Below are 14,571 nucleotides of genomic sequence, written 5' to 3'. Positions count from 1 at the left end.
AGCTCAACAGCGCCTCTATGGAGCCCTGTAGTTGCCTTCAGAAAGAAGAAACAACAGGACATGGCCACAGTATCTTCTAACAAGGCAACTTATTAACAGTGATACCCTCCCTGGAAGGACTTGTAACTGAGTATCACTAGAAGGCTAGAAAAGTAAAATCATCTTGAAGAAAAGCTATAAATTTAATAGAGAAATATATATGAATATTTAATTTGTTAATTACAGCCTAAATTTTCCACATTTAATCCGTGCATGAGATTTAGAATGAGTTCTTCATTTTCAAGACAGTTTGAGTGACGCTCTTTTCTAATGAAATACTGCTTTGCACAGGGAAAAAGGGAAGGCCTTGTGGCTTAATTCATCTTAATTCAAAGTACACTCGGATGAAAAATCTCTGCTATTTCAACCTTTCAGCTGAGTCGCAGGCAATAATGTTACATAAATAACACTTTCTCCCTTTAAAAAGCCCGGTCCTTGCTTTACACAGCAAAGAGAACCTGAGCACAATGCAGAACTGATCCAGAGCAGCTGTAAACACCAGGCACAGCTGTTACATCTGGAACTGCCTCCAGTGCCCATCTGCAATTCACGTCTGCAAACTTTACTGACCTCTTCCATTTTCTCACAACAGCACCAAGAACCAATGTATCTTTTAAACACACCCTTCATCTTCTTGCTTCATCACTTTCTTCTTTTCAAACTTCGCATAAAAACTGATTTTCCTTTTTTTATTTCCTCAGTCCCGCTATTATTTCACCTAAACGCTTCCAGTAGAACCATTCCTTCATAAGACAAAGCTGTATTCTACTCTGATTCTACAAGTCCTTTTGAAAACACTGTTCTGCTCAGGAGGTTTGCTCTTCTCCCAGCTGCGGACTGGTTTCAAAAGACCAAGTTTACCCACTGCTGTTCATACAGACCATTCTGCATTCATTCAGACCATACAGCATTCATCACCTCCTTCATTACTGTTGGAATTTCCTGTCCCTCAGCTGTCGCAGCACCGCTGTGTCTTAAAGACACTGATTTTCTCACACCAGAGATCAAGTATAAACTTGAGATGCAGAGACTGCACATACTCAACATCCAACAACACCAATACATGCTGCGAGTATACGTGTACAACACAGGAGTGGAAAGCTAATGCACTTTTACCTCCTAGTTCACCTCAAGTGTAAGGTTTGTCAACTTACCTGCTCAAGTCAAAATGGTATTTGCAATCCTCTAATGCTTTCTATTCTTTACAATACTTAAAACTCAAATTAGAAAAGTGCAGAAATAGCCTTTCCTGTTTTATTAGCACTAAATAGAACTGCATTCTTCCTGTGGAGCCATCAACACTCGCTCTCAAAATACGCACTCATCGTGAATGTACTGACTGATTTTGAGGCAGTTTTCCCAGTGACAGTGATAAGAATATGATTCCTTTAGACCCCAGCTCTTGCAACCACAAAGAAACGGCAAACAAATATATTTCTTTTAAGCATTACCTCATTGTATCTGTTGCTGGGAATTTTGATGCTGGTTTTTCTGACTTCCATATCAACTACTAAGCCTTGGACCACCGGCAGCGTGTACTGATAATTTCTGAAATCCTGGTAATTAAAACAAGTGTTTAAAAGTTATGCACGTTCCTCATCATTAACACAGCAGGTTTCGTAACTATCCTAGTGACCAATCAGCTGCCTCGTTCCAATAATTGTAATCAGTAACTTGAAATCAGGGAGGGAGGGAAACATCACAGCTTGTAACCTACATAATCAAAGTACACAAACGAAAGAACATCATCGTGCCTGTTACACACTGCTACTCCACTCATTTTCTTACATCAACATTAATATTCTCCAGCCTTGAATGCCATCACTGTGTATAAGAAAATTTGCTCTCTGTGTTCTGTTACATTACTGGATAATCAGCTTTTCCAGCAATAACATGGAGTCACACATTAAAGAATTTGCAATATTGAAAATATTTGCAATGTTGGAAAAGCCAGCAAGTTCATTTCAGTTGAAGCTCTGTATAATCAGAGCGCTGCAGATAAACACTGTGACAACCCAGCACCGCTGAGGAAGCGATCCAGGCAACTGCTGCACTTACTGCCAGATCCAACCATCCTCCATTGGCCAAGGTGGGGCTGTTGTTTCGGGAACCTCTACAGGTCACATGCTGTCACGGGCTGATACCCAATACCAGAAGTGGCAGGCAATTCACCCAAATGCCCACTATTCATCTAGGCATGCCAACTACTACGAGCAACAGGAGCTCAGTCCTCCTCACACTGACTGATGCACATCAATGGAACACGGAAACAGACTCAGCACTTACAGCAAGGAGGTTCATAATGGTGTGTCCAGTCTCTCCAAACAAAGGTTTGCGAAATCTGACACTAAAAAGCGGGCATGGATAAACTAGGATAAGATAAAACAGAAAAAGTCATATTCAATTTATATACTGAGATTCTGACAAAACAGACTCCAATGCAATCGCCTCAGTTGAATGCGGTAACCAGCAGCAAAAGAAAAGACTGGAAAGGCCAGAGTTTAAACGGCAAAGAGAAGAAAGGTACAATCCTTTAACACACCTGGCATATCACGGCTCTTTGCCCACCACACTCAAAGCACGATGGACAATCTCACAGACCACCACCAAGTGCCACAATGCAACCATGAACCTCATCTCAACACTGACTGCACAGACAGACTTCTTGGAAATGGCTTCTCCCTTTTTTATGGTCACCCTGTCTCTCATCACAACAGCACCCCAAGCCTTTAGCTTGCTGCTGACATATGTGACATTCAAGTGACAACGCTGAGATTATTTTATTTTCTGTTTCCATAACCTCATTAAAGTGTGGCAAATTCTCTACAGAAGCATGTAAAAGAGAACGAAAGGGATATTCACAGTATGACAACCATGTGAAATATCTGCATTCCTTGGCTGACTTAGCCATGCTCGTACAACATCTGATGCAATTCAATGTGCAGTGTATGGATGTGGTTCCATTACATTATGTTGCAGCAGAAGTGATAACTGAGCCTGAAATATGACTCACACAGTCATATGTAACATCAGTGGTTGCTAAACACAAACGTGAAGGAAGTTTCCTGAACTCTCCTCAAGCAACCACTCACCTCCGTTTTCTAAAGTGCCACAACTCTTCACAGCTTCTACTGCAGTCACAAGGAGCTGCAAAATGCTCTACAGGTCTGAGCATGATTTCCTTATGAACTACAGATCTGCACACTGATGAGGCATCTGGAAAGTACCACAACTCCTGCACAAGCACTGCACTGCTGACCTACTCAAATACAGCATCCTGATGCAACAAGAAGTGGAGTCATGCCAATTAAAGCAGCAGACAACCAGGACAGCAAACTCCTGTCATGGTGGACAGACTTCCAACAGTCTCCAGTGATCATCAGTGCCTTGTGAAGACTTCATTCCGTTCTGTTAAGACTATTTAGCTGAAACGTTCTCTCCAGATTTGTTTTTATTAGTTGCAACAGAAATTTCCTAACAAGCTGCTCCTGTCTGTGTGTTCTCTGCATAACAAGCACAGGTTGTTTTTTTTACAAAACTAAAGGCAAACACTCTTTTTCGGCTTGGAAAGAACGTAACAGGACAAATGAGAGCCTCTGATGTAACTCCACCAGCTAAATCAGCCTTGTTCTGCACCGTGCTCCTTTTCAGGTCACCAAGTGAACGACAGTTGCTCAGAATTAGATCTGTTTCCATTAAAGCTCAAGCTATTACAGTTTTAAAAAGGCTGTAGGTCATAACAAGGCCCCAGGGCTGCCATGCTGTTACCTGGATGCAATATGGGCATGGAACACCAGCAACAATAACTTTTACCTGCCTGCTGAAGCTCACACTGCTTTGGCAGGTAGCAGTTCAGGGCTGGGTGTGTGTGTGCTCTAAACCAGAATACATTGTCCTACAGGAATAATTGCAGCTAGAAGAACACACATTACTTACGTCTGTATTCAGCTCCGAGTCTCAGCATCAGCCGAATGGGGAACACTTTAGCCCAGGGTGTCTCCCATTTCTGAATGAGGATGCCAAACAAGTAGGGTGGGGTTGGGAGCACCAGGTCCTGCAGGGACTGATACGTAGCTGCAACGTACAAGAACCCTCCGTGTTCTTTGCTTCCCAGAAAGCTCTGGCTGAAAAAGGAGTGTCCCAGGTTGCCAACAACATTACCTATGAATGAAAAATGCTCGTTACATCACTAGATTGAGAGCTGTGTCAAGAATTTTAGGAGTTCTACAGGATGGAGGAAAAAAAAACCAAAACACATCTTTGCTTCCTAAAGCATTAATGTCCATTAATCACACAAGAAACTATTTTCTGCACACAGAGGCTCAGATTCCTTTGGGTAAAATGGTGAAATCTATTATGGAATAACGCACAGACTGAAGGAACCAAAGCCATGGTACCTCCCTGCTTGACCCACCTCTGGTGGCAACAGAGTTACTCACCACCATTGGTAGAAAGACAGATTTGTAAGAAAATGTGCACAAATACCTTCATTTCTGCTCCAGACTGGCTGAGCCACGCTTGTAAATGTTAACAGGACAGTATGTACAGCACTAAGGCCCTCACCTGCCTCTCCTTTCTGGCAATACATACCATACAATTACATTGCAAAATATATGCAATGCCTACCAGTTTTCCAAGGAAAACAGCAATATATTGGCACATATTTCATTTAAGAAAGGAGCATGCATTCTATTTTGCAACCAACTGAGGTTGGTGTGATTCAGCAACATCTTCATGGCTCTTAAAAATGACTCAGTGAATTAAAATCAGTTCAAAAAGAAATTAAGAAATGGGTGGAAGCTGGGGAAAGAATGGTGAAGTGCTTTGACCATTCCTGTCATCTGCCTGTTTCATGAAGATCTGCCTGCTTCAACTAGAGGTGAAATGGAGGGGATGATATATCCCAAGGACAGCTGAGGAGGTGAAGGGTAGCTCAGGCCAGTATTGCTGCCTGCACCTTTCTGCTGGCACTACAGAAGTGCTCAGTGAAAGCCTGTGTTTGGTGCCTCCCAGACACTCCAGAGATTTCAGCTGCAGAAGCTGCTGATGACTGAACCAAATTTTCAGAGCCAGCTGAGCTGAGAGGAGGTGCACGCACAGTGAGATGCTGAATGCCCGCGGGCTGTCCTTTCATTTAGGCAAACCACCAGAGAGTCTCTCTGTCATATGGAAGATCTGGGTCATTTCAAGAATTGCACATAAGAGTATTTATTTAATTAGTGTATTTTATGTAAAACGCAACTGAGACAAGCACAGGGGAGAAGAACCACTAATTTTCACTCCAATTTTTCTTCTTTGATGCTCTTAAATTCCAAAGATGTTTATGCTGGAATGACCAAATGAATCTGAAAGTTTATTATAGCATCCAACGCGGTGTTTAGCATCATGGCAAAGAACCACAGTGTAATTCCAACAGCACGCAAATAACCAGAAGAGCTGATCACAATTCTCCAATGGAAGATGTGAATGTTAGTAGTGCTGATTTGCTCTCAAGGAAAAACAAAAGTAAGCTGAGGGAGCGTGGTGTGGTTGATCATTTGATCACACTATTCCTAAGGAACTGCGTGGGCCCGGGGCTCCCGTGCAGACCAGCAGGCCTCTGCAGAAGCCCTAGGCTTTCCATGCGTGTAGGCAGAGGAACAGCTAGGTAGGAGGGTCTGCTCCTTCCTCCCCTGCTTCATAATGGAGCATCTGTGTTTAAGGCAGAGAAGGAAGAGGTGCTGTCCTGCTCCTTCAACATGCACATCAGCAGTTTCTCCCTCTTAGACATGCTGAGACAGATGCACAAACGCTGCATCTTGTGCAAAAGCACAGGTCACAGAAACATAACGATGACATCCTCAGAAGACAAAAATGATGATCAAGTTAAGCCTGCTTAAATTCTGTAACTCAGAACACCTAAAAACAGCACATTGACACGTGTAAATGCAATTAAATAAATGTAGGTAGGCACAGTTCAGGCTAGCAAAGGAAAGCTTAACCAAGGAGTCCTTCCAAGCCTGACCCTTACACTGATCCACTGTGAAAGTCCCAACTCACATCTCAGGCACGAGAGCAGTACAGCTAATTCCTGCTCTCACTCCAGAGATGTGGGCCACGCTACTGTGCAGCCCTCCAGGACATAATCACCGCTGTGTTCTCTTTCTTCCATGAGGCTCACGCACGGACCTCCTGCATTAAGTACAGCTACTGGTAGATCACTAGACTAATGGCTTATGTTACACTCCAATTAACAAATACACTCACAAGTGTCCCTGCTATTTGGGTAACCTTACTGGATTTTTAGTTTGGTTGGCTTTTGTGGTTGTTTTTTTGCCCATAAGGTGATGCACAAACTAAGCTCTCAAGTTCTTTGTTAAAGGCCATCAGGCTTCAGCAGCACAGGCACCTCTTTGCCAGGGTCAGGCTCACTCCTGGCTTGCTGCTACCCCAAGTAGCTGAGGTTTAATTTTACGGATACACACAGACCAGAGCTGACCCCATCAACATGGATTCCAAATTCCAAATCTCTGACAGCAGTTACAACTTCTGTAACGCTCAGCCGAGCATATTTGATGTAAAGCAGTCATTCATTAATCTGAAAAATTAACGTGATTAATAAAGCTACATCAAACGCTGTCAGCTTCTGAGAAGCGCTGCCCCTGCCCATCTGCAAATGCATTTCTGTCAGCCTGTACTGTGACACTGCAGCCTGCACAGTGCCTACACTGCTAATACTAGCAAGATGCTGCAGTTGGTACAAGTGCAACCTAATGTATCAACTCATGTTCACGAAAGATTTTCTCTGATCTAAAATAGCTTCTGGCACCTTTCTATCTCAACTCGTTTGCTTTTGCAGTTCCCACCTACCCTCAGTAATTTCCTCTTCATTTATATTTCCTTTTTTTTCCTTCCCATATGTTCTTATCGAAACAGAAGCTACAGACCTTATAGTAAAATTAGTTGATGAGGTTCTTGGTTCCAAACAACATGACCAGAATAACCAGTACTTAAAAGGAACTTATGAACAGGTCAGTGACAGCCCTCCAAAATGGTCTGATAGCAACAGAACCAGAGGGAATGGGCTTAAACCAGAAAAAAGGGGAGACTGAAGTTAGATGTTAGAAGGGAATTCTTTATTCAAAGTGTGGGGAGGCACTGCCACAGAGTGCCCAAACTGCAGGTTCCCCATCCCTGGAGGTGTACAAGCCCAGGTTGAACAGGGCTGTGGGCTGCCTGCTCCGGTGCAGTGCAATCCTGCTCATGGCAGGAGGTTGGAACTGGCTGGGCTTTAAGGTCCCAATCCAAACCATTCTGTGATTCCAGGAGAATACCATATACTTCATGACATGAGATATTGCCCAATGGAATGACAAAGCAATCAGACACTTCTAGTTGTGACTGATGCCAAGTGCTGCAGCAGAAGAGGACGACTACTTATTTTTGTCTGTTTCAGGAGATGGTGTTTCAATACTCACAGTATTGAAGGCTTGAGATGCCTTAACAAGTTTTTAGCTAAGAGCAATATGAAAAAACCCTCAGAGTGAAATCTGACTCTCCACTGTTCAGCACTTTGCTACCACAAACACAGCACTACCCATTATTCCTACCAGAACAAGTGTCTCACAGCTCCAAGATGTTGCAACAAAAGGACAAACTATTGTGATTAGGCAGTTTTGCTGCAAGTCACTATTTATGAGAACATGCAACAGCTTGCTTGGAGTAGAGCATGGGAAGAATCACGGAAGTGCCCTTTTCACCCAGCAAATCCAAATGAAAAAGCCACCCTGGGCTGCTTCTACAAATATTTCTCCTCTGTCTGGGGGCTGTCTGCCTTTCCTGTCACATCTCTAAAGGCAGCTCCAAGTCAAGGCCCCACTGATAAGTTAACACATACTTTTCTCAGTAAATTCCCATTCAGTTTTTATTTATGTGGATACAAAGCACTTAAACCTGTCATACTGCTACCTTAAACAAAGGGGAGCTATTACCAGTGTGACAAGGTCAAACCAGCCCACTGCACCGCTACACATTAGGAGCATAGAACTGTATTTCAGAAGCTTGTACAGAAAGTGTAGCTGTCAGAAGAACCCTCAGAAAAAGCCACCCCTTCTCAGAAACATATTTAATTTACAAAATATAGCAACTTCCCTTCTAAAGAAATAACTGTGAACAGAAAGTGAAGAAGAAGGTGCCTTTTCTTATATTAAATTCTAGCACATTACAGCAGACAATTAAAACTATTTAGGAAGCACCATAAATCTGCACGATGCATCTAAAGCAGCTCTGCAGGAGGTTTTTATTCCTTCCCCAGCTATACTGGGTTACCCTGTGTATATCCTTAATCCTAAGCAGCTCTACAAATTCCTTTAAAACAAACAAGCTTGTAACCACTGACGTGGCTTTACTTTCAGAAACAATTCATACTGTGGTTTAATTCTTCGCTTAAGTGCCTTCCTCCTAGCAGCCTGACGGTCCCTTCCGGGTTCAAGTAAAATAGTTTATACCAGAAAAGGTAAAGAAAAAAGGTATTCCTGTGTTCTTCTATTGCACTCAGTATATGATGAAGTCACTTCACTGCTTTTACCAAAAACTGTTGAGGTTGAATTCCTAATAGATACTCCGTACTGTTCAGTACTAACATCTCATCTCAGGGAAGGCATGTTTGAAGGAGAAAAAGCTGCATCCTTCTGACCTCATTCCACCATCACCAGTAATAGACAAGATCTGCCAAGTATCTAACACCATGCCAACATCCTGAACACTCAAACATCCTACTCCAGCAGCAAGAAATGCAAAGCAGGACTCACCTGGGATTGATCTTGCAAGATGGGTTTTCTTCAAGAGCAAATGAGCACATAAACCAACACAAACCCAGTCAGCATTAACACAAAGGTCCACAAAGAGACACAGAAGAGACAGGATTGTGGATTTAACCTGATCACACCACACACCTGTAGCAGATGCCATTATTGAAATGAAAATTCAAAGTTCTGATCAGACTGAGTATCTTTGTACTGAAAAATATCAGCATGTAATTTGGAAAGAACTTATCCATATTGGCAACAGGTGCAATGTTAAGCTGCTCTCAGCTCAGAGTACCTATAGACTTCTCAACAGATCTTATGTTTTAGTTACCAGCTTACTTGAATAAAACCAGGCTAAGTTAAAAAAAAATACGTAAAACTATGCTTGGGATAAAAGATCCATAACCATCAAGATGACATTTCCTCTTCAAGCAGTTACCATATTTGCCTTTTCATTACAAAAGTGACAGTGGCATTCATCGTTTCCCACCAAAGAGCTCAGGTGCTCAGGGTGGATCTGGCAGCTCTGTATTAATATACCCAACTGCTTCAAAGCACTCAAAGCATTTTCTAACCATCTCCCTCTGAATAACACCATCATTAGAAGATAAAGCACTGTCAATGGAGCAAGGTTTGGAAAGTTATTTGTTTCCAGTGTACGTTAAATCCATTAGGCCATGCAATAACAGCATATTCTGAACCTGGTAACCTCTCTGGACAAGATGACCTCTGTTGAGTAAAGATATTTCAGGAGACAAAGAGATTTCTTGTTATTTTGTTAAAGCACTGGATTCTGTCACTGCACGACACTTCACTTAACATGCAGAACCCTTCAGATATGTACTGTCAGCATATGACCTAAATGCGATGCAATTTCACCTCTGGAAAACTAGCTTTGTTTTCTCATCAGAGAAACCAAATAAAAGCTTTTCCTCCCCATGCAACGATTTTTGAATTATAAGGTCCAATCAACAGACAGGAGCAGAAGCCTATTTACTCAGCACATATAAAACGTGTACGGGTTTACATCACATAACCTTGTGACTGAGATACTAAAATGCAAAATTCAGGGGAAATTTCTGCAAGGTCCAAGTGGATGTATAACAACAGAGGAACCGAACTTTTCAATTATTTGGTTTAAGATATTTAACATTCATTTTACACCTATTCTCAAAAATTTCCTTTCTGCTGAAATGAAACTTCTTAGAAGCTCCAGGAGCCCTGCTGGGTATCCTACTGCACCTACTACTAAACAAAGCTGAGCAATAATTTAAGGAATGTTTTAGTTTTATTCAGGTTCTTAACCCAAGATTTGGCAGAAATGCCAGAGCAGGCAATAAGCAACGGCTGCTGAACACAACATTGCAACAGGGAGAGTCTTCCTCCTCCATTCCTGTAATAGCCAACGTAAAGCCTTTATAGGCCAAACTTCCCACATGCTGGCTTCCCAGAGGACAGCTGGGTGATCTTCAGTGCAGTTCCCATGTCAGCAGCACCCCACTCACACTTTTGTTTGATAAGATGAACGTAACAGTGGATGCTACCAACCAATCATAAATCAGCACCCTATCAGCTTTGATCCTTATTTATTTTTTATATTATCTCATACAAAAATAGACATTTTTCTAAGCGACAGAACTGAGCGTTTCTGATTCACTGAAATCATTTTTAAGAGCCAGACAGCATTCCTACCTGCTAAGGCATCCCGATAAAGTTGCACAAAATGGTTAAAGATATCCTTGGGTAAACACTTCTCATCAGGCAAACACTGCAGGAGAATGACTATCTCAGACTGTCCCACTGCATGCATTCCTTTTGTAGTGAAACACCAGCACTTCCTGTTCACATCTGCAGAAAGGAAAAAATATAACAGAAAAGAAAATCAAGATTACACAAAACATGCCTAAATTTCACTACAGAAAGACCATTCGAACATCAGTTTTACAGCATATTTGGTTATGGTGTCTGTCACAGGAACAAATTAGCAACCACATCCATACCAAAACCAGCTCAATAACATGAAGTTTGCAACTAAGGAACAGCCAGAGTAGTACAGCACCCAGCCAGATTTTTGAGATAAGCACTCCAAAGCAGACTTTTAGCAGCTTCTGTGTCCAAATTCAGGGACAGGATATAAATGGGAATAAAGGAAGCTGAGAAAAGACCAGGCTGTTTGCTGTGCATATTGTGATCCTGACAGCTAAACAAGTTTCAGAGAGCAATCTCTCTCTTGAGATGGATCACTGAATCACTGTTCTTCTGCTCCATATGAACATTAATGATGAACACGTATCAAAGTTCATTTGTAGAAGATAGTAAGTTACTAGGAATAACATTTTTTCACCTAAATATAAGCACATAGATGTAATGTTAAAGAGGTGTTTAAAGATTTATAGACAACTCAGGAAGACCGAGCAATAGAAGATTTCATCCTATCAAGTCAGAAAGGAGACACCTCACTACAAAACTGAGAATGGTGGTTCTATCAATCCAGTTTATGTTTTCAGGGGGAAAAAAGAAATCTTCATCAATGTTCAAAGCACTGGACAGAATCCTTATATAATATGAATTAATGTGGTTAAGTACAAAGCTTTCATTCTGTGCACACTGAGCCTATCTCACCAAGTAAAAATGCTGCTGCTGCTACAGTAACACATACAAAACCTCCCCACTATACCAAGCCTTATTTAATAGCAATTAAAAAAAGCATAGACTTACAATTTACAATTTTTACCATGGACAACAAATTAGCATTTAAAACAAATACAAGAGGGTCAGGGCCACCGTCCTCCAGCTGCTGCATGACAGAGATCTGAGAGGGCCTCTCTTCTACAGCGTAATCTATAAGGAACAAGAGAACACACAGTGAAATCCTTCACTTACTCATAAATACATTAAACTCTGATTCTGATGGTTGTTTGGTTTTTTTTTTTTGCTTTTTGACACTTAAAGAAACACTTATGTATTATGATCTGACTGATTGTCTTCTAGGCTGCTATTTTCAATTTGAGTAACATTTACACACATCACCCCTGTGCATCCTTAAGTACAGTTTGTTTTATAAATCAGGTTTGGATTTCTTTTTGTATCAACTGGAGGAGAAAAGGGAAATCAAATGCAGAAATGTGTCACGGTGCCAAAGAAGACAGCAATTGTTATTTATGCCGCAGTAGAGCACAGGAGCATCAGTCCTGGACTACAAGCACAACACACAGTCTTTCCCTATATCACAGAACTTGTATTCTCAGTGCATTAGCTAATGGGAAGATAACAATATATACCCATATAAAACAATGTTCTTCACAGACTGTAGATGGTCTAACTTCACTGTAAAATGGATTCCAACTCAAAATTCCAAAGATGCCTGTAGTTTCTCTCTCCCATTAGACTCTTAAGACTAGTAAATTAAAATTTCTCTTCTGTGTGATTATAATCTTCTCTGTATTTAAACCAACAAAAAGCAGTTACAGAGAACTGCGTTACCCTTCTTTCTTGATAATTCTAACAGGAAAGGTAATATTTGTTTCATAATGTAAAAATGATTTTGGAATGTTTTTAAATAGAAATAGAATACGGAAGGTAAAACACTGCAAAGAAAAACATCCAGTACATGACAGCATATGAAACAAAATCAACTCAGCATACAAAATGCAATTTATGTGAGGTCATCCTTACGGAAATTGAAAATCATATTGTCGTTTCACTCCTCTTTGCAGAAGGGACTGAACAATCAGGTTCCCACTTGAACAGCTGACACAGGATGGGACAGATTTGCTTGGAAATGAAATGCTGCTCACATTTTGGTTTTGATAATATCCTACAGTCATGGGTCACTTCTGGTTTAATATCAGAAATGCACTACAGCAGCAAAATATTTAATAGGAATGCAGAAAAAAGAAATCAAAGATTAAGAAATAAATTTATCTCAGAAACATATTTTAAAGGATATCATGAATTAGACAGCAGAAAGCAGCAGTCAGCTGAACAAACATACATTCCACCTGCATTTGGATACTTCAGAATGGGGTGCCACAATTACTACAACTATCACTGCAGGCCAAGATGGGTAATGGTGACATTGCATTCAGCACTCTGTGATGCCTCAGACAAGCAGATGCCACAAGAGAATTACAGAGAAGGGAAGCATGAATATTCAGAAGGCTAATTAAAATGCATCTCTGTGCAAAATATTCCCAACAGCCCGATTAGTGAAGAAATGAACTCCAGAAATATGGGCTAATTTTCTTTTTGCTTTGTGTTTTACTTCTTATCATAATTTTGTTGCAAAATGGGGTTCTTCTGCTTGCTAGTAGAGATCAATAGTGCAAATGAGTGTCATGACATTTGGACAGAAGTACTTGCTGTGCATTTCTTCAAATGCTCACCATATTGATAGCATCTTATTTTTAAAATAAATGTCGTAACAATTGAGTTAATTGCAACTATTAAACACAAAAGCTTACTACCAGCTTATCTTCTCACCTCCTTTTACTCCAGTGGAGATAAGAATTGGAGGAAGCCCATCTTCAGGAATTAAATTCATTGCACTGCCAACAGGACTGCCAACCTGAGTTATACTTCCCGAGAATACAGAAGCATTATCAGTCTACAAGGAGCAAACAGTAAGAAAAGACAATATTACAGGAGAGAATTAAGAGCTACCTAATGAGATTACCTATATCCAGGTGAAGGACTTTATGTCTGCTGCAGAAACAGAAGCACCAAGTAATCTGTCTCTTTAAAAACAGATTAGTATGACAACTCTTGTGTGTGAAGCCTTGGGAAGCCACCTAGCACATAAACTCTGAGCAATCCTTTAAACATTCTATCTCATAAGATTTTAGATCAAAATACACATTTGCTTCAGCAGTCTGCAAGCACGGAAGTAAGCGAGGACACTTGCTATATAACACAGTAAGACAAGGCTCAGTAGGTTTCGCACATTAGCCTCCCTGAAGTCACAGAAACTACTAACACATACAACCAAAGTAAGCCTGGTGTTTTGAATGGTTACTAGCGTAATGTTTACTTACTTCTGCTGATAAAGCATTGTTGGTTATGGGCTTTGTTGGATCGTGTGATACTGCTAAGGTTCCTGTAGAAGTTGTTCCAGCTACTGTCAGCTTTGATGCATCAGCAACTTCTCCATTGGGTAATATCCCATCTGCAAACCAAACACGTCTTTGTTCTCTTGGTTGAGCCACTAGGAGAGAAAAACAAAACAAAACAGTATTTAACATCTCACAGCAACTCTGACTCTCTATGGTAGCATCACATATAAACTAAACACTCATCTACTGAGAATGGTTTACGTGTCCTTAAAAACCTTATGTATCCAGCAAGGGCAGGAATCCCACACTGGCATTAGCTAGAAAACTCAGAGCAGATGAAGCACAGATATACTCAACAACTTCTTACTACAGCTAATCCGAAAGGGAAAAAGAACAGAAGTACTCTTACCTTCTGCTCCAGGATGCTTCAAAACTCCCACAGGTACCATGACAGTGGGAGGTGGAGAGCTCAGGGCACCCGATGCCTGAGCCTGCTGCAAAGGAGGGATAGTAGAACAGTATTCAGCAGGATTGTTAGGGTTAGGACTCTGGCTTGAGGCACTCATCATGTTCTCCCAGGCTTGAGCTAAAGCAAACAAAGAACAAGAAACGTGAGCAGAGGAAAGTACCTAAGACTCCCAAACACTGCATTAAGTTCTCAGCTACAGTAGCTCTGGACAATGACACTTTACAAT

At 41.1% G+C, this 14,571-nt stretch overlaps 1 protein-coding gene across 3 annotated transcripts in view; it reads right to left on the bottom strand.

Moving 5' to 3' along the window:
* Positions 1–14,571, bottom strand: part of ZFYVE9 (zinc finger FYVE-type containing 9) — a 51,757-nt gene that overhangs the window by 7,828 nt on the left and 29,358 nt on the right. For all 3 annotated transcript variants that reach the window (XM_072343823.1, XM_072343822.1, XM_072343824.1), the window contains exons 6-13: positions 14,286–14,462; positions 13,859–14,028; positions 13,308–13,431; positions 11,544–11,666; positions 10,518–10,673; positions 3,976–4,200; positions 2,326–2,408; positions 1,491–1,595 (exon numbers count right to left, since the gene is read on the bottom strand). In XM_072343823.1, coding sequence (XP_072199924.1) covers positions 1,491–1,595; positions 2,326–2,408; positions 3,976–4,200; positions 10,518–10,673; positions 11,544–11,666; positions 13,308–13,431; positions 13,859–14,028; positions 14,286–14,462 — 1,163 coding nt within the window. The remainder of the gene's footprint in view (positions 1–1,490; positions 1,596–2,325; positions 2,409–3,975; positions 4,201–10,517; positions 10,674–11,543; positions 11,667–13,307; positions 13,432–13,858; positions 14,029–14,285; positions 14,463–14,571) is intronic.

This window comes from Excalfactoria chinensis, chromosome 8, assembly GCF_039878825.1.
Source record: "Excalfactoria chinensis isolate bCotChi1 chromosome 8, bCotChi1.hap2, whole genome shotgun sequence".
Taxonomy (NCBI): domain Eukaryota; kingdom Metazoa; phylum Chordata; class Aves; order Galliformes; family Phasianidae; genus Excalfactoria; species Excalfactoria chinensis.
The sequence above is the reverse complement of the archived record's forward strand: the minus strand, read 5'-3'. Positions and strand labels throughout refer to the sequence as shown.